We start from the raw sequence: 26,481 nt of genomic DNA, 5'->3' as shown, positions 1-26,481 counted from the left end.
AACAACTTAGTTCCAAATTTCATAAGTTATGTTAGTTTTATTTTTTATTCTGATGGCTGAAAATGGTTTAATCATTGTTTTGTATTTCAAAGTAATTAGGGCTATTCCACAATGTTCTTAATACTTAAATTTTGTAGATTTAATGGTATAGATTAATTATAATGATCTGCCTGTTTCCATTTTGTCACCTGACATTAATCAGCTTTGTTTCTGTTAACTGGTGGTCTGATTCTGTTCCTAAGATTGCCACTGTATTTGTTGTCTTGATAAAAGATACTGGCTGTTTCTTTGCTACTTAAGTTATAACATCAAGAAATCCAGTAGCCTTAGTCAAACACTATGTTTGTATTTTTAAAACTCAAGTTTTGTCATTCAACTAATTTTTCAAGTGGTTTTGCCTTGGAATTGAGTTTCCAAACTCTGCTACTTGGCAGTGATAGGTTGTCCTAGCTTGCCAATGTTTACTTGGTGTTTTCCATATCCTACCTTAGTTACTTTTACCATTGCTTCACTATGTAGTATCTTTAAGAATAATGGACTCCACTAATGGACAATGCATAATTTATGTTACATAAAGGCACAGCTTCCCAGAATTCATCTATATCTTACTGTCAAGAAGCAAGAGGTCCTCCTCGTTCTCAGAATCCATCACCTGGAAGTAGTAGCCCTCGTCCATCTGTGATTGGACGGACAGTTCAGCGTCCTAGAGGAGATGGTCAAGACTGGGATGCAGCATCTTCCAGGTGTATAAAATAGGAAATAACTTACACTTCAATTAGAAAATGATTAATATAGGATTATATCATCAACTCCTTGTCAATATGGGGGGTGATGTGCAAGTTTTGTTAACCTGTGAAAATTCTAACCATGTTGGAGTTAAAAAGTTAGTTTTTTAAGTGGTGTTCACAATACGTAAGATGAGTTTTACCTGCCACGTTCTGTACTCAACCAACATTTTAAATGCGTTTTCTTAGTATCAGTTGTTATTGGTTGTGTATATATTTGTAAGATGCAGAAAAGCATTTATTCAGGCTGTGGCTGTAAAGTCAGGAATTTGTCTTTTTCTTCACCAGATGACCCCGTAAATTCTTACAAGTTGAATGGCCATCCGATAGGTAGCGGTGTACAGTATTGTCAAAAATTCTGTGCTGTGTAAAGTTTTCCATTGAAGTCTTTAATCTTCATTGTTAAATCTGACAACAAATTTCAGTTATGTGACACCTAAAAATTTGACTCCAATATGAAATTATAAATTGTCTGCATGCCATCAAAATGTTGAGGTTTCTGTTTGCATGTGATTTTGTTACTTATCTTGATACATCAGAATTAAAGCTGCTGTTCAAGAACCAATGTCTTCTAGTATATGGGAATTTAAAAGTTCTTGTGAATCTTTACTGTGTGCTTGTTGGTAGTTCTTTTGAGTCGCTGTGGTATATTGGCTTAGGTATTTAATACTAATACTCCTAGGTATTTAAATAGGAGTGATATGACAGATGAGAATAGCTCACGTAGTTAATTGTAAGTGCATCTTGAGAGTTACTGTATTAAAAGGTTGGTTTTACTCATTTTATGTCTAATATATTCATTTTTTTAATTATGTAGCTAATGTGGCACTGTAAACAGACTCCTGGCTTTACGCATTCTAGGACCTGACCATTTTCTCAAGTTGAACAGTTAACATGTTTATAGTAGCTGGTGTGTAATGTGCAAGAGATAGGGATGGCCTGGCTATTGGCATAGTAAGGAGATCTACATAAGCAGAAGCACCAGTTAAGGCCATGGTGAGACATGTACAAGCTAGGGAGTGGTAATTTATTAAACGTATAAGGCCATACTATGAGCTGTTCATGACTATACACTTTTATCTTTTTGCATCCTGTGTGCTGCAGTAGAGCTGCTTACTGCCTGTGAATGCCATTTCTTACAAAGATATCATTTAGCCCAGAGACAGTATAAGGAAAAACATGGTGTTGAATAGAAAATACAATAGAAGGAAATTAATATAGTCTTGCTCTGACATCGCTGATTTTGATATGTAGAGCTTGATATCAAGAGCTGCTTTTAATGAATCTTGTCTTTTTTCAACGTAATTGTAATATGAACTATTTGTTTATTGCTGTTCTATATGTAACTCTTCTTTCTCCCTGTTCTTAAATCTTGAGATTCTTCAATCTGTCTGTTTGTCTGTTTTAAATTCTGCCTGGAAACTTAACCTTTCCTCTTCTGAATTATTTTTATGGTTGATACCTCTCCTTCCTTACCCTCTGGTAAGTGCAATCAGAATCACTACATATTGGTGAACTCTTCTGTTTTGCTTATAGTCTTCTATTGACCTCTTAAAATCATTGTCTTTTAAATTCTTAATTGCTATTCTTTAGGCATCTTGTATATTTAGATAGACAATATAATATAACACAGTCATACCAGAATTAATTTTCTTCAGCTTGTTCAATAATAAAAAAACCAACCAAACAAAAACCAACTGTAACAGTCATACAGATTTTTAGAGCAATTCAAGACTGTGAATGTTTAGTATAAGAAAAAACATTAAAAAACATTTGTTCTGAGCTGTATTCCCGCCAACAGAATTAGACTGTTTTTGGAAGCAGTTGGAAAAGAATAAAATTATGAACTATATATAAATCTCATAATTTTTAATAAAAATATATATAAAATCACTTGGTTGCACTTAAGGCTTTCTTGGGCAAGGGAATGCTTTCTGTTTTACAAAGGACGAAGAAGTCCTACAGGCTTGAATATAGGGCATGATTACTTAATAGTCCTTCTAAGGATTCTTGTGGCTAGCTGCATAGAATGGTTTTAATGTAGTAGGTATAGTTCAGGCTGAAATTTGATTTAGTAAGTTGCCTTGCTTCAAGCAACTGGTAGACTTTGTCCATCAAAAATAACGTTTCAAATAAACTGATTTTTCTCTTGCAGTATCATGTTCATTGCATGTGTATTTCTTTCAGTATACATTTCTAAGTGTATTTGAAGATGACAGCCAAAACAGTAGGTGTTCACTTATGATGCTACTTGTTCTGACATTTAAAAAAACAACCAAACAAAATCCACCTCTTCCTGCAACACTGGTGGATAGCAGAGAAAGATTGGGATGGAAGGAAGGCTATGTGTTGAAGGAAGGAGGACATTAAGATACTTGATGCTATTTTTAACATTTGTACATATGTGAGTGTTCTCTTTGCAGGAGTTAACTATGTCTCTTTTTTGTTTGGTTTGTTTTGTTTGTTTGGCTTGTTTTGTTTTAAGTGGAAACAGTACTCAAGCAAATGCAAACTCCAGAATCTCTCTGCATTCCCCACTTGACATAGGACATACTGACCTACCAGATACTGACAATGAGGACACTTTGGAATTGCAGATGAAGCAACTTAGCCTTCCTCAGTTCTGTGTTTCCATCTTGGAAAACGCAATACCCCTTCTAAGAACAGGTGAGCAAGTATTAAGTATTTCACTTATGTATCCTTCTCGTCTTTAGTACAACCTCTTAAGAAGTTGGTATTATGGAGCGAGTACCACAAGTAAGTAAGGTACAGATGATTACTGATATACTGTAGCTAGTTGTAACAGTTCTGTCTAGGGATTTTGTTCAGGTCATAAAGCTTGAATCTTCTAGTTGATTTCCAGAATTGCTGCAGAAATTTCAAGTGCTGATGGCAGGAAGAAGTGGGTGTGTGGTGGAAAAATGGTGTGGCTGGGTAGAATATCATTCAAGAAGACAAACCTCCCCCCCTCAATTACCAAAACACGTTCTGAACTCTAAGCATAGTTTTCCTCCTGTTGAAGAAATAATAAACAATAATTTCGGGAAAAGGTTTGGTTATATTCTTATGAATACAGTAATAAATTATGTTTCTTAAAACATAAGTACTGATAGTCTAATTTGCAAGTTAAAATAAAAATCAGTAGTTGCAAAGTTCTAAATTACAAGGCCTTTTTGCTCTTAGGTTGTCTAGTATTTAGTTTTAAGACACTGTCATTCAAAACAGGTATTGGTAAATGTAGTAAGGTTTTCAAATACAGGAGATGGAAACATGTATTTATCTATATCTAGGATACTAAAAGTTATTTTTTTTAATATACTTGGCAACATTTCCTGAGCTGGGTAGAGGCTTTAACTTATAAAAATTACATGAAGTATGTATGAAACTTCAATTTAGCGTTGTTTTCATGATTGTTTATAACTCTCTATGACTTTGTTGTCACAAAATACTAATTTATTTGTGTATTTCATAGTAACATCAGCACTAATCTGTGCTGAAAATCAGTCAATCGTCATTTTGTTGGTAATAAACCAAACTAAAATGAATAAAGGTTTTGTTTTCCCCTTTCAGAATAGTGATATTTAAATATTAATTCTTCACAAGCATATTTGTGACTTCTAGCATCTTCTCCTTTACTTATATGTAAAACTGCAGAAAATATGTTTTCTATCTTTTCCATTTCTGGTTCATTTCACTTCAGATCTGCAAAGTTAACATATAGTGGGGTTTTTGTACCTTTCAAGATGCTTTCTTTGCATCTTATAGAACTAGAATATTTTCATTTTCAGATGAAGTTGTTCTTTGTTTCTCTTAGTCTCAGTCTTTTTACACTTTTTAAGTTTATGAGATGTTATTTCTTTCTTCCGCTGTGCTGTAATGAGACATAGATTGTAAGCAAATGAATATTTTTTTTTTTTTATCCTGTTCCTATTCATCTGAAATCCTGTGATCTGAAGGCATGCTGTGATACCATGAGGCAATGACACACAGTAACACACTGTTTCTCATGTGGTCATATTTTCTGAATTGTTTTCTTCAGAAAATCAGCAGGCACTTTACTAACATTATTATCACCTTGTATGGTATAGTGTAGATTTTGGTTTGTTTTGCTTGTTTTAAAATTACTGGGTAAAAATAAAACGGGAAGCTTACTGCAAAATTTGCTTGCTTATATTTTATGAGATAATGTATATTTCAATTAAGCTCCAATTCTGTTCCTTGTGGAGATGTTGATTGGATTTTTTTTTTCTTCCTTTGTGCTGACCTATTGTGTGAGTGAAGTAATCTCAGAAATCAATAGCGGTGTGGGTTGTGGGTTTTTTGTTTTTGTTTTTCTGTGTCTCTTTCTTTTGATCAGTTTTAAGCTATCATACTTGTTTGAAGTTCAGTGTTAGTACTGCATGTCTTAATTACTTAAATCTGAACAGCAAAAGATTTATTTTACAGTTATTGTTTATAAGTCTTACTGTGCATTTAGTAATAATGAACTCTTAGCATGTACTAATAGCCACAGGTGTTGGGAAATGGGTATACTACTGATATGAGTGTGGTGGAATGAATGTATAGAATCATTTAGGTTGGAAAAGATCTTTGAGTCATCAAGTCCAACCATTAACCTAGCACTGCCAAGTCCACCACTAAACCGTGTCCCTAAGCAGCTCATCTATGCATTTTTTTAAACATTTCCAGGGATAGTGATTCTACCACGTCCCTGGGCAGCTTGTTCCAATGCTTGACCACCCTTTCAGTGAAGATATTCTTCCTAATATCCATTCTAAACCTCCCCTGGCATAGCTTGGGGCTGTTTCCTTGTGTCCTGTTTCTAGTAATCTGGGAGAAGACACCTACCCCCACCTTCATGCAGCATCCTTTGAGGTAGTTGTAGAGAGCAATGAGTTCCCCCCGATCCTCCTCCAGACTAAACAAACCTCAGCCGCTCCTCACAAGACTTGTGCTCCAGACCCTTCACCAGCTTCATTGCCCTTCTCTGGACACGCTCCAGCACTTCAATGTCCCTCTAAAGCGAGGGGCCCAGAACTGAACACAGTATTCAAGGTGCAGCCTCACCAGTGCCGAGTACATGGGGACAATCACTGCCCTTGTCCTGCTGGCCACATTATTTCTGATACAAGCCAGGAAGCTATTGGCCGCCTTGGCCACCTGGGCACGCCATTGGCTCACGTTCAGCCATCTGTCAAACAGCACCTCCAGGTCCTTTCCCCCAGGCAGCTTTCCAGCCACTCTGCCCCAGACCTGTAGCACTGTGTGGGGTTGTTGTGACCCAAGTGCAGGATCTGGCATTTCTGCTGGTTGATTCTCATGCAGTTGGCTTTGGCCCATCTTGCATGTCCGTAGATTATGACAACTACAGCAAAGCATTGTTTAGATGTTATGTTTAGTTATTAACTTAAAAATATTTCTGATATTCTAACTCAAATTAAAACCAATATTTAGTACTTCCATTATAATGGATACATTTATGAAGTCACCTTTCAAATGTTTTAAGCACAGAAATTTGATACAGAATATGGAAAATAATTGTGCAGAAAAAGTGTTCTTTGGAATTTTCAGGCATATGCTCTTCAAATTGGCACCATTTTGCCTAAAATAAATGGAAAACCACTTTTGTGAGATAGGAAAACGCAAGCTTTCAGAAAAGTTCTCTGCCATTATCTGACACATGCTCACTCAAAGCAAATCACTTAGACTGTAAATTGCATGAGCTGTGGTCATTGTCACTACATATATGTCTCTGTGTGTGTCTGACTATACATATTTCCCTCAAGTATATCAACAAGGCTTCTACAGTGTGTGAAATCTACAAAAGATAGAAAAAAGCAACGGAGATTAATGTTCAATCGTAACAAGCAGCAGAGCTTGCTTTTCTCTTTTTAGACAGATTTTGAAGGATGCAGAATTTTTATGGTAGTTAAAAAGCAAATTGGAGGTCCAATGGTATTGTGTGAAATCCATCTATGTTTTTAAATAGAAACATACCATCAAGAAATAACTAAGCCAACACTTGCATGAAATTGAGTATTTGGGGGAAATTTTTGTGGAGAAAAGTACAAGTCGATAAAGCAGGTATTCATTTCCTTGCCTTTCAAGAAGATCTCAAACAAAATCATCCAGGAAAAAAGTCACTGCTGCCATCGCAAAAATACAGATTAACAGGAAAAGGTATATGGAATATCTGTATATCGAAGATCTGTAACCTATTTGTCTGGGCGGGGGAAATAAGTGACTTTGATTACCGGACTACTTTGAAGTTCAGAATAGATTTACAGCTGTAAAAATGTTTATGTAGTACTATAAGATTTAAGGAAATGCAGTAATTTTCTTCAAGTATATTTCTTCTGTTGTGATTTTGGCTAGTTGTTGTCTTCTGTGAATCAGAGTTATTGGCGGCTGAAGTAGTTGAATTAATAGAAGCATATAAGAAAACTGAAATACCACAATTTCAGATTTGGAATGATCTCATGCTCAAAGAGGTGTTTTCTGAATATTATAATGTGATGTTCTGTCTGTATTTGAATTTATGCTCTAATTTGTATTCCTAGGCAGTAGGAGAGTGACGATGGAAGTTCTTGAATTGCTTGTTGAAGACACATCCCTTATTGGTGATGCTATTTCTGAAAATGTTTGGGAAGATGATAGCCTTTTTGCATTGGAATTGGTAAGATTCTTTAGGCTTTGATCAGCTGTATTTAACAGCTTTTAGTTTGCCTTTAGGAGTCTCTGACGTTTTCTGCAGTGATTCATATACATACCTAATCTTCTGCTGAGCTACCCTTTTGAAAATCCTAGTTTATTACTATTTCAATCATTGCACTTTTTTAAAAACGTAAGTTCCTTTACCGGATGATACTTGAAGTTTCACCTCAAGAAAATAGTTCATTAATTTTGTCTTGTAGTGAAAGACTGTTAAGCAGCCATTGAGAAAAAACCTGTAGGGAAGGGGATCTGAGGGAAAAGTACAGACTACAAATTTTGGAGACCAATTTGGGGTAATTGACATCTTTCACTTTCTTTACTCCTTATAAGCTGTCTATTTAAAATTAGGGAGATAACTGTTTAGATCCAAGACTGGAATTGTAAGATAGATGGTGTCCATTTCCTACACAGGACCTTTAGATCCTTACACAGATTTCAGCTATCCTTAACTCTGTTACTTAACTGGGAATGAGAGAAAGCTTTTTGACCCAGGAGAGATTCAAAGCATTAAGGTGCTCTTGACGAAACAATTTAAATTGCTGGAAACACATACCTGAACACAGTTGAGAATTGTTATATACATGAAATACCAAGTTAGTGAATAACAAATGAAATAACAATGGCCAACTTGCTTTTTTTAAAGACAACTGAAAGCTGAAACATAAGCTTTGTATGTAACAAACATACCAGAGTTGCAGACTGAAGCTTGTCTAAAAACCTCAGTGTAGTCTTAAATCCACATGAAGTTAAGTTAAAATCCATGAAAATACCATTGAATACGAAACAATGGTGCTGCAATAATTACTATTACTGTAGACTCCCCTCTGCTCTGTTTTACGAATGGTAATATTTATTTTACAAGACTTAGCAGTGAATGAGAACTTTCTTCTTTGAATTTAGTGTACTGATCTGTCAAAATCTATAATTGATCAGCATCAAGTCAGTACTGAAGATTCCTTGTAGAATGTTTAATCTAAGAAGCTTAATATAATCCTTTGTCTAGTTGTATGACCTGAATCAGTATATTCCACTGAATATAAATCTGTCTTGGTACAATGGAAACTGAGCATCATAACATGTACATCATGATGATTGTTGTTAGTAGGTTAATATTTGTTTCCAGGCTACTAACAAGCAAAACTCTGCAAATAAGCTGGGTAATTGTATACAATTATACTGATATCTTTTTTTAAAAAAGAAGAAAAGATACAATTTTATTCTATTAGTAGAACTTTGAGAATTATTAGTAAAATGCTTTTCAGATACAAAATTCTACTCCCATTGAAAGTCATGAATCTGCATCAATTTGTGACAGTGTAATTGCACTGTGTAGTTCAATGAAGCTAATTTTGATAACGCAATTGCAAGAGAAGATAAAAAACAGCTCTTCATTTTAGTATTTGAGTAAATAAAAATAACCGCATAGAACACTTTAGGAAACAACTGTTAAACTTACTTTTATATTATTTAGTACTGTACCTGATAAAAGACATTTTATTTGAAGTTAAGAGTTGTTAAGCTTTAGTGCATAGAAAGCATGCTTCCTTTTTGTGTTTTGTGTTGGCTCCAAGGGAAGGAGGTCATGTGTCTTTTTAGGAAACTTTTAAAGCATTTTTTACATAACTCTGCTTTATGTTTCTTTGTTTATCCCATTTCAAAAATCTGCACTGGAGTATCTTTGTGAGAAAGGTATTTTGGAAATCCTATTCAAAAATACTTAAGTTTGTAACTGTATGTCTTTTACCCATGTTTTTATGCTTCCTTCCTCCCATGTAAAGTTTTTGCTGTCTCCCAGTTTGGCCATGTGTACTTAAGTGCTGTTTGTTCTGCCATGTCATAAAGTTAGATGCTGCGGATTGCCATAGCCCCTCAGCTTTTTTTGGATCACTAGCTTTGAGACAGTCACCCCTGTCTCGGGGAGGAATAAATGTTTTGAATCTGCTGTTGATTTAAGACTCCATGGTCTTGAAGCAGAAGTTCTTCTTGCCTCTGCAAACTGTTGCAGGGCAGAGAGAAACTACTTTTTTGAACTCCTGAAAGATGAAAATTAATCCTTTCCATCTTACGGTGTAATAATGTGAGTTGATAATTTAAAAGACTGATTTAGTCAATTGCTTCTTATCATTTGCTTGAACTTCAGCTTTGTTGAGTCGGATAAATAGTGCTTAATTGCCTAACAGTCATTATCAGTTTCTGGAATTAATACACTAAATCTCACAGGTGCTGTTGCCTTCTTAATCATTGCTCGGCAGTCCAATACTGGCAACTGAAATTAATTCTACCTTTGGTCTCGTGTCCTTAAGTACAAAACTGGCTTTTTCAGGTGCCCAGAATTCTAGAAACTAATTTTGTTTTCTCCAGTGTAAATGAGATGGATTTATTCAAACGATAGTGGTTCTTGAGTAGGATTTCACATAATCTGAGAAATGTTCTGCTGTTTCCTTTGAGAATGAATAGGCATAAAAACCATTGGGCAGTCTCAAAGTTTGGATTGTGGTGGTTGTTATTATTATTAATTTTAAGGTTAAGCTTTACTAGCAGATTCAAACCAGCTCCTAATATTTCCATATTAAAAGTGAACTTCAAAATAGTTTAAATTCTGCAAGTTGAAAAGTGCAGTGAGCAGGAAATAAGGGTGGGTGGGTGAGGGCGTGGGAAAGTGCATGTGTGGGAGGAGTAATGGTTAATTACTGACCAAAGTGTTCAGAACTGCAAGTGAAGGTAGAATGAGGTCTAGAACTAATGCACAGTTCTAGTCAGATGACAAAATGCTGTGTATTTTGCACCATTCTTGCACTATGATATATACTTGTGTTTATGATGCTATGGGTGCTGTATAAACACTGTAAAGATACAGTAGTATTTCAGTTATTTCTAAAAATTGTATTTGTGGTTTTGTTTTCAGAAAGACAAACTGCTTCTGGTTTTGGGTTTGCTTGGAGAGACTATATTATATCACAAAACCAATATAAGTGCGGAGCAGCCTGAGGTGATGTTGGTGCATCACAGAATGGCATTTATTAGCATTTCACTCTTCACTGTTAGATTGCTGCAGATACTTCTTCCTGTAGAAAAGGTATGCCAAACTTAAGTGATTGTCTTTTGTTTTTGCATTTCAAGAGGGCAAAAAGTGATGCCTTTCTCAGTGATTAATACTGGGAAAACAGCCAATGGACAGAGAACTCAATCTGATTTATATTGGCTGATGTATGATCACAGAAGGTAATTCTGTCTCTTCTTCAGTTATCGGTGCGTTCTGCAGATTTCAAGTCTTCAAAAAACATTTTTAATAGTTTTTTAATGAGTTTTTGAAATTCCATGTTGTTTTTCTTCCTGTAATGTTTTTTTCTGGTATGATGCATGGTTTGCAAAGCTGTGCTGCCCCCTGCCCCTTTATAGTATGCGTGCAAGTAACACTGAGTAAGACTAGAACTACGTAATGTTTAAGATCATCACTCTTAATCTGAGGGAACATATTAAGCAATTATGTTTCGTATTTTTTAGTGATTTTAATTATTTTTTTTTCCATTGTTCTTTAAAATAAGTTCTGTTGTAGTTCTTAAGTTGGGTTTTTTGTTGGTGCTTTTTTTTTTTTTTTTTTTCCCTGGTGTATTTCAGGTGTGTGGGGGTCTGATGTTTGCAAGTTTTTGTGGGATGAAAGTGTTAGATGTCTAGACCTGGATGGGTTTACACTTTTTTTTTTTTTTATTGATTGAGTTTTATTGCAGTTTAGCTCTTTTTTTAAGACGTTCTTCAATGTGAGTAGCTGATTTTTTTCAGTTACAGGCTTTTTGTCACAAATACTGAGTCTTTTACTATTAATATAAGTAGAGAGTGTGTATATATATATGTAATATTAATATATTCACTATCGATATAAGTCTTTTGTACCTGTAAATAAGTGTAGACATACTTATCTAATGACTCTATAATTTTTGTCTTTATGTCCTTATGTACATAATACAAAATTTCTATTCTGTGTATGGCAGGAGTTGGGGGAAAAAAGCTACTGTATTTGAGGTCAAAATTTTACTTGAAGAAAGGCTGAACTCTTGCAGTAAAAACCCCAAACCAATAACAGAAATCCCAGTTCTTAGTATGTGATATTAGTATGTGGAATTGTACACAGCTTTTAATTAAATACAGCAGTAACTGTGGCCTGTGTATTCTCTGCCATCTAGTGGTTAGACAGTAAATTGATCCTAGCAGTGATGTGTGCAGTTAGTCCTGTGGCTGGATCATACACAGCTTCTGTGGCTCCTTGCAGGTCTGATTCGAGGACTGATATCTAACAAACTCTCACTTTTAATTGCTAAAATAATAATTCTTCATATAGAAATAATTTTATATGTGTTTCTCTCATTTTTAAGTAGCAGAAATGGTGATTCTGCTTGTTGAATGACTGCAAATGTCGGTTTTACTGTATTTTCAGGCTGTTATTCTGACAGTTGTTTTCTTATTTAAAGGCGAGTAAAGTTTTACAAAAGAGTCTGCTGAACGCTTTATTTCTTCTTTCTCTGGATGTGCCCTTCTCCTTGGAATACCCAAGCATTCATGAATCCATTGCAGCCTACCTGGAGCAGATGAGTACTGAGAACTACAGTATTTATAAACAAGCTTCAGGAACTGCATATTCAATCGAATGCACTTGTAGCTTTATGGCTGAAGTTCATAAGAAGGTGTGGAATTTTATTATATAAAACATTTCCTGTAGGCAAATTTCTTTCCTCAGCTTCTCTGTGGTAAAAACTGTAGTCTAGCATAGCTGAAGGAAATCCTTAAGTATGAGTATTCCATACCACGCAAGACATAATTTATATTTGTTTTCACAAATACTACTCACAATATTTGTGAAAATGTTATCCTAAGTAAAAACAAAGAAATAAACACTCGGAGATTGGATGTAGGCACAAGATCTTTTATGGGCAAAGAAATAAGAAAGAAGCAAATACTCTATTTAAATATATATAGTGTATATATGTGTGTGTTTGTGTGTATGTATGTTGTCCTGTACTCTAAATAGTTCAGAAAATTTTAATTTCCAACTGCTTGGCAATTATACCTCTAAAAAACGACTACTTCTATACTGTATGAGATTTGTGTTTCACTTTGTTATGAAGACAACTAATATGCTTTGCTTTATTAGTCAAGACATTCTAGCACGATACTGAAATATTGTTCTCTGTTATCCAAATGGACAAGTAATTATGCAAAAATACTTGTTCCATTGATAGTAAAATAAATTAATAAATGTAGTGCTGTCTTGAATCTGAGCTAATATATTCTTTATATAGGCAAGTTCTGAACTTAATAGAAGCAATACTTTGCTCATAAAGTGTTATTAACAATGAAGTTAACTCCCATCAAATTTAAATGATTCATGTTTAATGTATTTGGCAACCAAAAGTATGAAGACATATGTACTTAAATTTTAAAAAAACAAACTTGCTTTTTAATATTAAATGGTGAATTGTTAAAATTTTAATAGTTAAATCTTTCATTATACTATTCTCACATAAAATGCATATTGATTTTAAAAAAAACAGTAATTTGATTAAAGCATAAAGTATTAAAGGATGAATCTATTCCTGGGCATTTTAGGAAGTGTTTTGAATAGATTTATAGTGTGTGTGCTGTGAAATGTTTGCCATACATTATTGCCATTGAGTTTAATAAAAGTTTATTTGGATTCAGCAGCTGAAGGGTTTTAAGCTCCCAGGAGCTATTTTGTTTGAAGTGTATTGAATATGTTAGGTTAATTGCAAACTTCTCTGTGAAAGGCTGAACGAAACCCTACTTAGTAGATGTACTAGATATTGATAAATTCTGAAAGATTATGCAATAACGTTGTATACTTTAATATTACTAATTCTGATATTTTCTTTCTTTTCATTTTGCTTCTCAGGGGGACAATAATCTTTCTGAACTAATAGAATTGGCAGATCAGGCCTTGAGTAGTCTACCCTACCATCAGCACTTTCCCTTGCTTCAGGAATGCATTCATGTATGCTCAAATATGTGAGTACATTGCTATTTCAAACTCTTAATTGAGAAAATAGAATCTTTTTTTTTTTACGGATAAAGTTTCTCAAGTAGAAGTTCAGCTTATTTATCTCCTGTATTTGAACAGTTGCTTTCTTTTAGTCATTGAAAGGTCACTTCTAAATAATTTATGTCATTCTGTAGTGTATTTCTAGAAAATTGAATTTCAGGTGCTGAAAAATTAGTGGTTTATTCTTTTCTATGTGTAAGCTTTTATGATTTTACATAGAAAGTTACTATGTGATTTACAAAGAAACAGCCATAAAGCACTTCGACATATCTTTCAAACTTTTCTAAAATTCCTTTTTTCCAAGTGTACATGTGTAACTTTTATTTAACTTTCAGAAATCCTAAAGGTCTTTATTGTGCATGCTATATATTAAAGTGTGGCATCTCATTTATTAGGCAGTATGTTTTTGTTGCTTTTTAGATTTTTCCACATCCTTAGTTAGAGAATTGAAGTTATCCTGTGGTGCCTGGAAAAGTTTTGTTTTGAACACTTAATCAGAAATATGAAATCTTAATGTTATACAGATTCAGAATTTGACTTTAGGGATTTTTTCAAAGGAAACTACATTTAAGAGCTCTTTAAGTGTTTTTAAATTATGAAATGTCAAAACACTTTTCAGTGTTCTAATGCTTTTAGGATTAATTCTTGTTTGGTTACTGTTTCAGCAACAAGAAATTAACTTCAGTTTTTTCACTAATTTTAATTCACTTTGTGATAGTGAGATGGACTTTTATATCTATAAGGAAAAAAATTCTGAAAGCTAAAAAAAGGATTTTTTTTAATAATCACATACCATGATCTAAGGAGCCTATTGAAACTCAACAGAATTTTATGTTTTCAGATGAATATAAGTGTTTGTCAGGCTCCGAATTTTGATGAGAGAATTTTGAAAAACTATGGTCTTTGATTACCTACGTGTATAAAAAAATAAATAAGTGTACAAATGTGAAGATAGATACTATGATTTTGGCAACTATATTGCGATCTCTGAACTTTTGTCTGTTAAGTCATCTTTCAGGATGTATACGTTTTCAGAGATTTATCCTGAAATTTAACAGGAAAATTCTTGTAGACATCTCTGGATACTGTAAAATAAATAGTTAAATTCATTATTTTTCATTTGTAGTTGGAAGTCTGCCAAGGCTAACTCACTGCTCCAGTCTGAGAGTCAGAAGGTGCTTCTCCATCTATTGTCTCATCCTTTGCCGAATATAAAAGCTGAAGCCTATCACTGCTGTTTGGGAGTGGTTAAGGTTAGAACTATTGCTTACTTAATGTTCTCAGTGTTGTGCTAAACAATGTGTATTGTAAGTTCTCTTTATTAAAAGTGGTTTTAATGCAAATTATGTTTACCGTGTTATATGCTGTGATAATGTGGATAGGCCTGGGCTTGCAGTTTGCTGTTAGATTTTTGGTGTTTAATCTATGTGGTTAGGCTATACTTCAGGTACTGCACTTCAGAATGACAGGTGCTCCAGAAGGGTTAAAACAATGACAATTTTATTTTTTAAAAGGATTTTTAACAATGCTGGTCATTTAGGGTTTTTGCTGCTGTTACATGGAAATATTTCTCTTTAATTTTCCTTTTGAAAAGAATTCAAGTGTTCAGTTTTGCTTGTCTGCTGAAATGAGGTTCATGGAGTCACAGACTCCTTTGGGTTGGGATCTTTAAAGATCTTCTAGTCCACCCCCCCTGCTTTCACTAGATCAGTTTACTCAGACCCCCATTCAACCTGATCTTGAATGTTTCCAGGGATGAGGTATCTACCGCCCCTCTGGGCAACCTGTGCCAGTGTTTCACAACCCTCGCTGTAAAAAATTTCTTCCTCGTATCTAGTCTGGATCTACCCTCTTTTAGTTTAAAACCATTACCCCTTGTCCTGTTGCAACAGGCCCTGCTAAAAAGTTTGTCCCCAGCTTTCTTATAAGCCCCCTTTAAGTATTGCTGTGATAAGGCCTGCCTGGAGCCTTCTCTTCTCCAGGCTGAAGAACCCCAACTCTCTCAGATTTTGTTTGTAGGAGCGGTGTTCCATCCCTCTGATAATTTCTGTGGCCCTCCTCTGGACCTGCTCCAACAGGTCCATGTCTTTCCTGTGCTGAGGGCTCCAGAGCTGGATGCAATACTCCAGGTGGGGAGTCACCAGGGCAGAGCAGAGGGGGAGAATTGCCTCCCTTGACCCGCTGGCTACTCACTCTTCTTTTGGTGCAGGCCAGGATCTGGTTGGGTTTCTGGGCTGTGAGCACACATTGTTGGCTCATGTCCACCTTTTCATCCACCAGTACCCTCAAGTCCTACTCCTCAGGGTTGTTTTCAATCCCTTCCGCCCCCAGCCTGTACTGATACTGGGGGTTGCCCCAACTCAGGTGCAAGACCTTGCACTTGGCCTGGTTGAACCTTATGATGTTCACATGGGCTCATTCCTAAAGAACAGATTCTGTTCCCTTCATAGTGATTTTTCATTTCCCTTTGGGGTGTTTTGTTTTGTGTTTTGGTTTTTTTTTTTTTTTACTTAAGCAGAAATCATTTTGAATTGACTGCTTTTCTGCTTTTTGCAAGGATGTTTACTGAAAGAAAAATAAAATGATAATGTATTAATAAAATACTGATACTTTCAGAATAAATATTTTTATCTAGATGATGCTTTAATTTTTTAGACCTTAAAAAACTGAAAGGAAAACACGTCTTTGGTTTTTTTTTTCCTTATGTTATAAAAGATCGGATTGTGTTTAAGAACATGTAAGTCGTTTCTGTGTACTCATTGTTTTGAAACTTGAGTTTCTTGTTGTTTTGGAGGGGCTGTTTTGTTTTTGATTTTGTTTTATATGGTTATTTTTTATCTTGTTTTTTTTATAAAGATAGCCCAAGGGAGAAAGAGTGTGAACTTCCTGAAAGTATGGCTGTACCTCTGTATTAAGAATGGCAATGCCATATTCATCAGGTCATTTTAGGTATTCAGTAATATTGACTCACAAAAATCACTTTTCTATTTTGATACAATACTTTGTCTATTACAGAAAATAAGAATTATGACATCAGCTAAACTTAGTGTGCTTGTAGCACAATTCACTAATGTATAAAGATGCTGAAGAGTATTTTGCAAAAAAATATCCTGTCTCCACTGAATGACGCTTAGATCTTTTTGTGAGATTCTTACGTGCCTGTTTTAGGTTTTGCTTATTTTAATGTAATACCAAACACCATAGAAAGTATGTCTAATTTATTTTCACTGTTACTTAAAATAAAAACAAAATTGTTTTGTATTCCTTAGTCCTGTGTAGCAACAGGAATTGTCAGTCAGTGATCTATAAAACCAGTGTTTCTTCCACATGTGTAATTTTTAGCTTTCGGAATTGCAGTCTTTCAGACTGCATGGAGAAAACCTTTCACTGGATGACAACTTCAAGTAGTCTATAAAGCAAGATGTAGCAGGGGAGGCTGTCTTGAATTTTAAAACTAACCAACTTTATTTTTGCTGAAGGACTGTCTAGGTGTTCATAATATTGCTAAGCCTGAGTCTTCGATCTGCCATGGAGTACATTTTCTTCTTCATCCAAAAGTGTTATATGAAATCTGTACATTTGGCCTTCAGGAAGATAAGAATGAGGTACTGTATTTAGTAGCTACATTTATGAATTGCTGTGCTTGCAAAGTAGGTGTTGATATTTTGTATGGTGGTCTGGTGCTTACCTGAAGTTTTGACTACATACGGTTTCTTGTGTAGGAAAGCTATGTAAACAGTGAAGTTGTAAAAAACTGAAAGATTTTTTTTATGATGAATTCAGAGACAAAATAATATTAAATATATAGAATGCTATTAAGTGTAATAAAGACCAATGAAAAATAAGCTCATTTTTTAATCTTTTTCTGTAATGTATTTAGCCCTAATAAAATGTGCGTATGATGAAATAGTATGTATAATGCTTTATGTATTTATGTAAAACATGAAGTTTCAAGTCTTTGTAAAGGTGGAATGACATCTGAAATGTGTGCATTAGTTGGGGAGCAAAAAGACATTTTAAATCTGCAGTGTTGCTATAAAAATGTATTTCATCACTACAAACACATCTATGTTTCAATGTAATTACCTGAGTATTACAGAAGCATTTTATACAGATTAGGATGAAATTTCCATTGTGTTTGTTTATTTGCATGAACACTGAATGTATATGTGAGATAGGAAATAGTGGATATAAAGCTAAGCAGGGAGTTCTGAGAGAGGGGGAAAATTTACTGAGGTTATTTGTAACTACTTTATGCTACTGATCTGTAAGGTCCTTACAGTCAGAGGAGAAAGAACACTGACTTAAAAAAAGGTTTTTTTTTCAGCTTGTGTCCTGAAATGAGATTATTTTTCTTCCTCATTACTGTGCACAATTCTATTTAGAAGTAATTTTTTAGATGTTAGCATTTTAAAAGGAGAAGTGAAGTATCTTTGATAATGTGCTATGTATGTAATTTGTCTGTTCCAAGGGAAACATTTAATTTGACTACTTCCTTGGATGCCTTATTAAAAAGACTACGAGTTTTTTCTTTTTAATGATTGGTCAAGCATAACAAATAGACCCTAACTGATACTGAATTTTAAAAGCTGAGACAGAGAATTCATGTTTACAAAATTCTCTCATTTTGTTCTCTTGACCTTACAGGATATTTTTTTTTTTTTTAAACTTCTTGGATGTGTATCTGCTACTTATATTTTCATAAAGCATCAGTTTAATCTTTCAGGCATGTGACAATGAGAAGAAACTGAGAACCACCTTGTATTCTAAGGCTGGGCTTAACATTTGCCATGTGCTTTTACAAATCTAGCCTCTTAAAGATAGGCTAGAGTAGTATTATTAAAGCCAGTTCTTGTTGCTTGGGGTGAGAGGATTTTTAGCACCTAAAAACTTGCATTTTATGCCAGGGCTAAGGGTAGGTGATTTTACACTATATAAGGAAAAGTGAATTCTGAAAAGCTGGATTTTTTTTCCCCTCCGTTCCCATTGTAGCAGTAAGATTAGCTTGTAAATATTTTAATACAGTATACATTGCATACTGTATACAGGATGCTTTAATCCGTTATGTGCTGTATTACATACCTTTTTACCTTTTTGATAAAAGCTTCAGGTTAATTCATGTACACCTTGAAATATTTGTTAACTATCTTAGTTTTACTGTTGGCCTCAAAGTAGATGGCTGTGTAACAGGCTTTAACTCTCTGTATCTTCAGAAGCATATCGTAAAGTCTGGGCATGAAATGCCCCAGAAATGTAGGTTCAGGAAAGAACAGAAACAGAATGTTTTTTACCTGCAGGACAGAGGGACCAATAGATGTGTAAGCTGAAGTAATGATTTATTTTATTTCAGAAAGGAAAGAGAGTTCTAAGGGGAAAATGATTGTGAGCTAATTAGGCAGAACTATTTGTGTGTTTTCTCTGAGAGGCTTTATTAACAACTTCAATGTTTAGTGTGACTGACAATTTAAAAATAACATTCTGCAGTGACAATAATACTTGTAGATCCTTTCTCTTTGAGTTATTTTTGTATAACGTTTCCAATTACAACATTGACAAAGTGACCTAGACACATCAGCAGTTGCATTACTTTTCTTTTTTTATTATTGAGCAGGTGAACTCCACAGCCAAGGCCATTCTGATGCATCTATTGCAGGGACGGTTAGTAATGGCAGTACTGACTTGGAACAAGTTTATTGAGGCCCTCTGTCCTGTCATTCCTGTTTTACAGGTACTTTTAAGTGCCTTAATCTGAATTTGATGTATGAAATAATGTAAACAGCAACACTGTCATGTTAACAAACAGAATATTCACCTAAGTAGCAGATGGAAAATAGATTAACAGTAATTTACCTACAGCCTTGTCAGATGTCAAATGGAAACATGTTTTATAGGAGTCCTAATTCAAAGCTACTACTTTGAATTTGTAGACAAATTTTAGCCTGGTATTAAAACATTTCAGCAAGTACTAAATGGGATTTAAATGACTGGAAGGTATGAGTGGATAATCAAAGTACAGATTAAAACATTGCAAGCTTTTTAAAATTACTTAATCATTAGAATAGTTTTAAATAAATTTAAAAATTGTGACTCTTCTGTCATGATTATGTAGTTTTGTGATCAATGATATGCTCAATAAATAGCAGTAGGTGTAAGCTGTACATTTTGATATTAGATTTTTCGTTTCTTTGTTTCCAGTACTATAGAAGTATCAACAGTCAGTATTTTCCTTAGACCTTAGTCTTCATATCTGTAATAATGTGCAGTTTTTCTTTTCCTTATCTCTATTTTCAGCTTGATCTAATGGGAACTTTTTGCTTTCTCAGTGTGATTTTCTTTCTCTAGTGCTGGAAATTTCTATGATATGCCTATAGTCTTCAGATATTTTGCTGCACCTATCTGATGTCTGGTTTTCCTGATATCTTTTATTGTCGTATTTCTGTCTTAAATCAAACTTTGCTAATATATCCAAGTATACCTTTTGTCTTTGTTTTCTCAAATAATATCATTCTTGATAATTACACCTACTTAATTGTATCACTGCTATATATTCATTCATTGCCTGCACCTCAGTATTACCATGTTGAAAAAACTGTTTCTGTAACTTAAGCCCTTACATAAACTGCACAAAAATCAAGGCAAAAACGGGAAGAAATTGCAGATAAAATGGACCATGAAATAGAAGGTTCAGACAGAAAAACATGTAGAGGAAATACACTGAGAACTTGAAAACGGTGGGAGGAATGTTACTTCAGAGCTTTATCGCCAGGAAATGTCATTTTTTCTGTGTTACCGACGTATATATCTTGCATTGATATTCAAGATTAAATAGGTGGTGGATTAATATAAGCTGTAGGGTAAATGTGTAAGAATTTACCAATGCTCTCACTTTTGTGAGTAGAATTTTCCTCTCCTGTGTAGCCTGTAGTGGCTATGTACAGTAGATACTTAAGCAGAGCACACCAGAGGCCTATATTTACCCAGTGCATGTAAAATGCATTGTATTTTACTATTTAAATATTTGCAATACCATTACTTGATGTAACTGATTCTGGTTTGTCTTGTTTGTGTGTGAAAATGCTTTGATGAAATATCTGAAAATAGTTAGGATTTAATGTTCTAAGTTTTGAAGTAATTGTCCTGTATGGACTGAATTTTATTTATTGAAATGGAAACTGACCATAGAGAGCAGCATTATGTAAACAGATTCAGGTCATAGTACCTCTGGGCCATGTAGAAATCTTGATTTTGATTTCTATACAGGATGATGTATTAATTTTAAAAATTGTTCTTATGGGGGAACATCAGTCTGCAGAAATTTAAGAAAAACACTCAGTTACTGCTTTTTTTTTTTTCTCTTAGATGTTGCTCCTTCCCTGCTCTCCCTTAGCCCCTAGAAGGGGAATTACCTTGTCTAATTTGCTAAGTCAGAAGTGGATTTTTTTAATTTTGGAAGTTTTTGTTTCTTTGTCTTAGGGTTATGCTGACACAAAAGATACGCTAGGTAGCTGTATCCTCACTTTGAGTGAAACAACCTCTGACGAAGAAGAGTGTCTTCTCCCAGGAACTGCTAGACTTCGGGCCGCTCTACGTCTTCTCTTCTCAAAAAAACATTTGTAAGTAATGCCCTGCAGCATTTCAGCACATCTAATGTTTGAGGCCGAAAGTATCTTCTCTGAAAAACTGATTGATTATTATGCAGTGGGTCGATTTGAAATGTTGATTAAACAATATTAAGTTGAGTAAGTAGTTCCACCCCAACTGTGTTAATTTTATAAACTAATTAATTTTTAAATATACCGCTAAAGCTTTCCAGTATGAGGACTTTATCTATTTGTTTTAATTGTTTACTCCTTTAGGGTTCGTGCTATAGCACTTAAACATTTAACATTCCACCTTTTGAATGAAGAAGGGGCAAACCTGAAACGTCCACATCTGCATGGTAGTACACTTTCCAGCATTTCAAACTTATTTATTATAGAAGGAGTTGTTGAGCTAAAATTGGATGATAAAACAGAGTCGATATTTAAGGTGAGTAAACTCTAAATATTGTGTCACAGATCAGTTCTTCTACCTGCCCAGTCACTGAAGTTACCGCTTTTTAAAGATTGGAGTATTTCACGCAAATTGGCTTGCTTCATAAAAAGAAATCCATTTATGCTACCATATGCAACATAAGAAAAAGTTCCTTTTTTTTTTTAATCTTTCTGCAGATAAGTTGATGGCAAGATGAGCAGAGAGAGCACAGGCCTGCTATGTTTACAATGATGTCATTGTGCATGGATAGTCTGATTTTTTTTTTTCCTCATATAGAGCTTTCTTCTGCACAAAATCAATTTTTACTGAAACAGGCACAAATAATTTTTAGTATGAAATAGAGATTACAAATTTATGTCTGTGTTTTCTTAATATTCTGCTTTTGCAAAGTGAAAAAATAATCACAAATATTAGACCTGTTTTTTTTTTTACCATCTCCCCTCCATTCTCCTTCCATCATTACTCACAACACTTTCAGATTAGCAACAATATGTTAAACAACTGTTAAGATGCTTGCCCTCTGAAAAAAATTATTCTGCCTATTCATTGTACACTTGATTTATACCCTTCCCCTACATCCTTCAAAAAGTTAGGACCATAAATCTGTATGGATATGTGGGACTATTTAGATTTCTCTAACCTTATTGCCATTAAAAAGTCAGTCTCCTTCACAAACTTAGAAGCATGTTCTAGCATGTCTGTGTTGAGCTTCCTGTAGTCCTACATAAATCAAGCATTATTTGTTGGAAATCTGCATCTTTTGTACAGTAGAAACTATCATCTTTTTATATTCCACAGGTTATTACAGATTTGTGCAAAAAGATTATAACCTATTCCTTAGTACGTGCATGTGGGACCTAGTCAAACACATTCTAAAAAGGAATTTAGATCTTTTTGTGTTCTACTTTCTGTTAGGGAATTTGGCTGGTTACCTTGCTTCATAATAGTGTACTGGATGTAAGTCTAATATAGTTTTACTTTTAGGCAGAAACTGTTGAAAAGCTGTATGATATCTTGACTTCTGATGCTGTTGACCTAGTTTTACAGAAGTCTGCGGCTGAGCAGCTTGCTATCATTTTGGAAGGTAAAATTCTTCAGAAAATTTGTATTCATGTGCTGATCATTGGATGAGCTTGCAGTTTTGTTAGGTTTTCTGTATGTTTGTGCTAAGTGTACTCCTTGTAGTTTTTATGTATATTGTTGGACCACAATTTTAACACTATTGTGGATAATCTGCCAATTCAAATGAAAAATTAGTTATTTGTTGTTGGCCTCAAGAATAAGAAATAGTGGCCTTATTTTAAAAAACTGCTCCCTTGGGCAATAGAGGAGTAGGTTGTATTATGTAAGGTATGTAAGATATTTAAGAGTTTGGTGTTCAAAAGGCTACTGTAGTGACATAAAAGACGTTGAGGAGGCTTGCTTTAGTAGAGCTAGAGCTGTATTTGTTCTGTTGATTGGCAGTTTTGGGAACTTGTTCTCAACAGCAAGTATTTATGATCTTGCAGAAAGAGGTTTAATATTAAATTGGTGGAGAACCAGTGATTCCTACTGTCTTTTGTTTTTCCTACAGATACCAAAATGCATGGCATTGTGAAAAAGTTGGGTGTGATAGAAAAGATTTTGGCTTACCTTAATGAGTGTACACATGTGAATGGAAAGGTAAAACTTTTATTACAAATTCTGCAAGCATTTCACAGCATGACAGTAGTAAATTTGCCCATTTCTGCACTTAGAACACTAATCTTTGTGCAATAATACTGCACAGAACACAAATTTTTAGTAACAATTGTAATTACAATATGCATTTTTTGAAGTTATATTTTTGTCATGGTTCAACCTCAGCCAGCAACTAAGTACCACACAGTCCACTTCACCCACCCACGCTGGGGTGAGAAGAACTAAGCATGACATTCTACGGTATGGAATAACCCTTTGGCTAGTTCAGGCCAGCTGTCCTGGCCATGCTCCCTCCTGGCTTCTTGTGCCCCTGCTCACTGGCAAAGCATGGGAAATGGAAAAGTCCTTGGTTTAGAGTAAGCACTGCTTAGCAACAGCTAAAACAGTGTGTTATCAACATTATTCTCATACTAAATTCAAAACACAGCACTGTACCATCTACTAGGAAGAAAATTAACTCTATCCCAACTGAAACCTGGACAATTTTTGGTAACGATAAGATTCTCTTAATGAAAGCAAACAAAACACTCCCCACCAAACACCCAAAAGAACACAGGATTTATATATAGTTGTGCAAAAGACTCTTTCCATACTAAATAAGCAGGGCTTTTGTTTATTCAGTATTAAACTGAATTGTATTTGATACAGTTTACAAAACAAAATTTAAGGGTAGAACATCACACAGGCAAAATAATGGTACTGTGAAAAACTTACTGTCTTCTCATTCTCAGGAGCAGTGACTTTGGTCGTATTTTTAGCCATTCACTTGTACTTTTAACTTTTATCAAACTGCTTTCCCTTCTTAAGTTTCCTGATAGTAAAGATTGGGACCCAGAAAATTAATGTGGTGCAATAAGCTATTTGCATTAGAAAGGAAAAAACCACAACAATAAACCAAACATATGTTTGTAAATATTTGGGTTTTTTGGAAACTCTTCAACTCATGTACGTGCCTCTTAAAAATATGTATTTTGAAAGCAAATGTTATAATTGTGTTATGACACCAGATACCAATACCAATCAGGTACTAATAAAATAAAACCAGAAATATTAACTAATTATATATAAAACCCAGTATTATAAAATTAATAAATATTTTGTAATGAATATGCAGTTATCGCTTGGATGAAACATACTTGTCTAAAAGTTCTGAGTTTCTCTACTGTATATGATGGAATGTATTGATTGCTTCATAGCATCACACTTTGTAATTAAGCATCTCATAATAGATTACCTTAATTATTATCTGTATTTAATTTTTTTCTCTGTTTCTGTAGCTTATGGAATCCATAGTGTTACCATGTCTAACACTCCTACGCAAACTTGTGTATGCTGATCCAGTTGTTCGTCTGTCCCTTGCACAGCAGTCGTCTTTACTGCTTCAACTATTCAGAGGTAGAGATTCTATTTTCACTGTATGTCGTGGTTTAACCCCAGCTGGTAACTTAGAACCGCATAGCCACTTGCTCACTTCCTCACCTCCCCTGGTGGGATGGAGAAGAGAATTGGGGAAAAAAGGTAAAATTCAGGGACTGAGATAAGAATAATTTAATAATTGAAATAAAATATAACAACATCAATAACAATAATAATAACTGTAATGAAAAAGAGCGAGTGGGAAAGAGGAATAAAATCCAAAAGGAAAAAAAAAAAATACAAACAAGTGATGCACAATACAATCGCTAACCACCCACCGACTGATGCCCAGCCAGCCAGCCCTGATGACCAACCCCCAGTTTATATACTGAGCATAACATTCTGTGTTACAGAATATTCCTTTGGGTAGTTTGGGTCAGCTGCCCTGTCTGTGTGCCCTCCCAATTTCTTGTGCCCCTCTGGCCTTTTTGCTGGCAGGGCCTAAGAAACTGACTAAAAAAATCAGTGTGTTATCAACATTACTCTTATACTAAATCCAAAACACAGCATTGTACCATTACTGAAAATAAAATTAACTCTATCCCAGCCAGAATCAAGACACTGTAACACATACGTGAAAGAAAATATGTGAAACATGGTTAGATGTTTAACTAAAAACCTTCTTAAGAACCTTTGATCACTTTGGTCTCTAATATTTAAAAGATAAATCATTGTGTGCTGGTGTTACCCATGTTATGGCATCTGTTGAAGATGTTGGCAAACTGACCGTGGAAAACAGTTGGTTTTAACCATGTCCTTCTATTTATTTTGAAATACCAATGTTTTCCTAACAAAAATATCTTTATTTTATTCAGTTTCCCTGATATTCCAAAATGATCGTGCTGTTTTAACTGAAACTACAGTGTTGCTGTGTCTTCTGTTGTTTGATGAAGTAGCAAGAACAGAAACATGGTATGAAAAAAGACATTTAATGGCGTATTTTCTGGTAAAAATATAAGGGTTTAATGTGAATAAATTGATATATATATATGTATACCCAAATAAATTATGCCCCAAACTTTTATGTATCCAAAATGGCATATTTGTAGGCCAAACAAATTGTTTCAGTACTTGGGTTGTATGCTTTATAGGTCTACGCAGCGTATTTTTGCAGTAAAAATACTTTTTACCTCAGTGTTCATTTTGTTTACTTTAATTTTCAAAAAACCCTGATTGGTCTTGTAATCCATATTTTTCATAAGTGGAAACTACACAAATGAAATAGCTAGCTGTAGGTGTGGGGTTTTAAGTTAATTAGAACTTTCCTATTTACTTTGGCTTTTAAGTGTAGCAGCTGTCCTTAAACCAACAGACCTTAGCTGATGATGATTTACTATTGGAAATTTGCATATACATCAGAAAAAATATGGGTTTGGAATTGACACACATGAAATACACTGAAAAAAATTATAATCTTTATTTTTTTTCTGTAATAGAAAAAAGGAAACAAGCATGTGCTTTGGTATGTTGTCTTTAATTTTTATGTGCAGAACATCTGCAACAAATATTCTGTATGTGTATGTTCTAAGAACTATCTTAATGCAAAATCGTGAAGAAAAATTGTTTATAAGTACAAATTCTTCATCAATAGGTTACTAAAGAGCTAGCTAGAGGAAAAAATACAGCTAGATAGGAATAATAAGGAAATAATAATTGTAGCGTTAGTAGACAATCAAAGTTTAAAATAGCGAATAATAACTATAACTTAATCTCTTGCAGGGCTGATGGTATAACCGGTAATGGTACTGGCCCACCTGCCTTCAGTTTACCTGTTGCCGTTGTCAGAAGGTATATGTGTGG

General features: G+C 34.4%; 1 protein-coding gene across 5 annotated transcripts in view; it reads left to right on the top strand.

Moving 5' to 3' along the window:
- The window catches only part of RTTN (rotatin), an 89,147-nt gene that overhangs the window by 7,461 nt on the left and 55,205 nt on the right, over window positions 1–26,481 (top strand). For 2 of the 5 annotated variants that reach the window (XM_055799855.1, XM_055799854.1), the window contains exons 8-23: window positions 578–743; window positions 3,271–3,452; window positions 7,346–7,461; window positions 10,405–10,575; window positions 11,966–12,178; window positions 13,405–13,517; window positions 14,678–14,804; window positions 17,031–17,156; window positions 19,163–19,279; window positions 21,025–21,164; window positions 21,408–21,579; window positions 22,570–22,669; window positions 23,159–23,247; window positions 24,543–24,660; window positions 25,497–25,593; window positions 26,401–26,469. In XM_055799855.1, coding sequence (XP_055655830.1) covers window positions 578–743; window positions 3,271–3,452; window positions 7,346–7,461; window positions 10,405–10,575; window positions 11,966–12,178; window positions 13,405–13,517; window positions 14,678–14,804; window positions 17,031–17,156; window positions 19,163–19,279; window positions 21,025–21,164; window positions 21,408–21,579; window positions 22,570–22,669; window positions 23,159–23,247; window positions 24,543–24,660; window positions 25,497–25,593; window positions 26,401–26,469 — 2,116 coding nt within the window. Of the gene's footprint in view, window positions 1–577; window positions 744–3,270; window positions 3,453–7,345; window positions 7,462–7,704; window positions 7,793–7,843; window positions 9,189–10,404; window positions 10,576–11,965; window positions 12,179–13,404; window positions 13,518–14,677; window positions 14,805–17,030; window positions 17,157–19,162; window positions 19,280–21,024; window positions 21,165–21,407; window positions 21,580–22,569; window positions 22,670–23,158; window positions 23,248–24,542; window positions 24,661–25,496; window positions 25,594–26,400; window positions 26,470–26,481 lie in introns of those variants that run through there. The other 3 variants (XM_055799856.1, XM_027781695.2, XM_027781694.2) reach the window with 3 other exon arrangements.

This window comes from Falco peregrinus, chromosome 3, assembly GCF_023634155.1.
Source record: "Falco peregrinus isolate bFalPer1 chromosome 3, bFalPer1.pri, whole genome shotgun sequence".
Classification (NCBI taxonomy): domain Eukaryota; kingdom Metazoa; phylum Chordata; class Aves; order Falconiformes; family Falconidae; genus Falco; species Falco peregrinus.
The sequence above is the reverse complement of the archived record's forward strand: the minus strand, read 5'-3'. Positions and strand labels throughout refer to the sequence as shown.